The sequence below is a fragment of the Sardina pilchardus genome, chromosome 16, assembly GCF_963854185.1.
Source record: "Sardina pilchardus chromosome 16, fSarPil1.1, whole genome shotgun sequence".
In the NCBI taxonomy this organism is placed as follows: Eukaryota; Metazoa; Chordata; class Actinopteri; order Clupeiformes; family Clupeidae; genus Sardina; species Sardina pilchardus.
Genome location: NC_085009.1, coordinates 24014000 through 24016499, shown reverse-complemented (window position 1 = coordinate 24016499; position 2500 = coordinate 24014000). Strand labels below are relative to the sequence as shown.

General features: G+C 49.5%; 1 protein-coding gene across 1 annotated transcript in view; it reads left to right on the top strand.

Annotated features, from left to right (window-relative positions):
• The window catches only part of LOC134059606 (multiple PDZ domain protein), a 108990-nt gene that overhangs the window by 74007 nt on the left and 32483 nt on the right, over window positions 1–2500 (top strand). The window contains exons 29-30 of the mRNA XM_062516050.1: window positions 568–764; window positions 1159–1250. Of these exons, the coding sequence (XP_062372034.1) occupies window positions 568–764; window positions 1159–1250 (289 nt within the window). The remainder of the gene's footprint in view (window positions 1–567; window positions 765–1158; window positions 1251–2500) is intronic.

The window sequence follows — 2500 nt, the reverse complement described above, 5'->3', positions numbered from 1 at the left end:
AACGTCTTTCACTCTTTCCTTACTACCATTATTTTATTATCACCCTGTTAATCTCTCTCCATCTGTGCTCTCTCTCCCTCCCTCTCCAACCCCACTCCTGTTCTCTCTCTTTATCTCCCTTTTGTCTCCCCCTCCATCTCTCTCTCTTTCTCTCTCTCTCTTCTTGCCAACTCCCACCAATCTCTCTCTTTGTCCCCTTTACCCATATTCTCTCTCTCTCTCTTTCTTTCTATCTCCCCTTTACCCATATTTCCTCTCTCTCTCTCTTTCTATCTCCCATTTACCCATCTTTTCTCCCTCTCTATATCTCCCTTTTACCCATCTTTCTCCCTCTCTCCATCTCCCTTTACCCTTTTTTTCTCTCTCTCCCTCTCTTCTCCCTCCCTCCCCTCCCTCCCTCTCTCTTTCTATCTCCCATTTACCCATCTTTTCTCCCTCTCTCTATCTTCCTTTTACCCATCTTTCTCCCTCTCTCCATCTCCCCTTTACCCTTTTTTTCTCTCCCTTCCTCCCTCCCTCCTCCCTCCCCCCCCCCCCCCCCCCCTTCCTCCCCCCTCGGTCCTGCAGAGAAGATGAGCCAGCGGTACGGCGGGCTCCCCGGTGCGCTGCAGATGATCGAGCTGGAGAAGGGCCGCATGGGCCTGGGCCTGAGCCTGGCGGGGAACCGCGACCGCTCCCGCATGAGCGTCTTCGTGGTGGGCATCGACCCCGGCGGGGCGGCCGGCCGAGACGGACGACTACTGGTGGGAGACGAGCTGCTGGAGGTGAGAGGAGGAGGATGGAGGGAGGGAGGTAGAGAGGGGAGGAGAGAGGGGAGGACGGGAGGACTGAGAGAGGTAGAGAGGGAGGGAGGGGAGAGGGTGGAAGAGAGGGGAGGATAGGGGCATTAGTGAGGGAGAACGCAGGGTAATAAAGTAGTAGTTTTTGCATTTGAATTGTTTTATACATGTCTTTGCATTGAGTAGTAAGTTATCTGTATATTTGTATCTACCTTTCTATCTATCTATATATCTACCTGTCTATATGCCTATCTATCTGTCTAAGAATTTATCTACCTACCTGTCTGTCTATATCAATCAATATATCTATCTATCTATCTTTCTATCTATCTATCTACCTGTCTATCAATTGATATTGTTTGGTCGTGTTCTCCTCTAGATTAATGGACAGATCCTATACGGCCGCAGCCATCAGAACGCCTCATCCATCATCAAGAGTGCCCCCTCCAAGGTCAAGATCGTCTTCATCAGGTACTGCGGTGCACACACACACACACACCTTCATCAGGTACTTCGGTGCACACACACACACCTTCATCAGGTACTGCTGTGCACACACACACACCTTTATCAGGTACTTCGGTGCACACACACACATCTTCATCAGGTACTGCGGCCCACACACACACCTTCATCAGGTACTGCAGCCCACACCAACCTCTTTCATACTCATATGAAACCCTTCAAGAAAAAAAACAAACAAACCTGGAAGAGTATATTAGAAATCTGTAAGAAAGGCATCATGATCCCAGAACCTTGACACATCATTTCCACACGTGATTCCAAGCGCCGTTCTGCATTTACACTCAGTAGCCACTAGGTGGCAGTGCAGGCATGTCTAATGCCTTTATAGCGTGTCTTTGTGGTGTTGTGGGAGATTCGTTTTGATGGACCCTGCGTCCTTGATAACTTAACCAGAGATTACAGGCAAGACAGTGAGTTGAGTCAGTGAGGGGTGAGCCAACGGAGACGCTAATGCAGACGTGGAGAGGAGGGGACATCGATCGGCACGTCTAAAACTTTAGCGTTGGCAGCACACCGAGTGCTGGAATGGAACAGCAATTAGACTGCGTTTTCAAACAAACACCCCTGTGGGCACACACACACACTTCATTCCTAACACACAGATATGCTAAAACACACACTAGAACACACACACACACACACGCACACACACACACACTCACACATTCTTGAGGCACATACACACAAGCCACAAAAAAAATGTTCTTTGGCACAGAAACACATCCACAATGACACTTACCCAAACACACACACACACACACACACACACACACACACACAGACCCTGTGCCAAGTGGAGACTCCTTTCGAGCGGTTCCCACTCGTGTCCCTCCGTGCTCTGTCCATGGGTCAGATCTGGCCTGCATATGCACACCAATAATGAGGCCCTCAGGGCCAACACACACGCTGCCTTTCATGCATACTGAGTGTGTGTGTGTGTGTGTGTGTGTGTGTGTGTGTGTGTGTGTGTGTGTGTGTGTGTGTGTGTGTGTGTGTGTGTGTGTGTGTGTGTGTGTGTGTGTGTGTGTGTGTGTGTGTGTGTGTGTGTGTGTGTGTGTGTGTGTGTGTGTGTGTGTGTGTGTGTGGGACTGCACGCATGAACGTGTCCATGTGGGTGTATATGTATTTATGTATTGTATGAATGCCTGCATGTGCATGTGTGGGGTGATGTATGTGTGTGTCTGTGTGTGCATGTG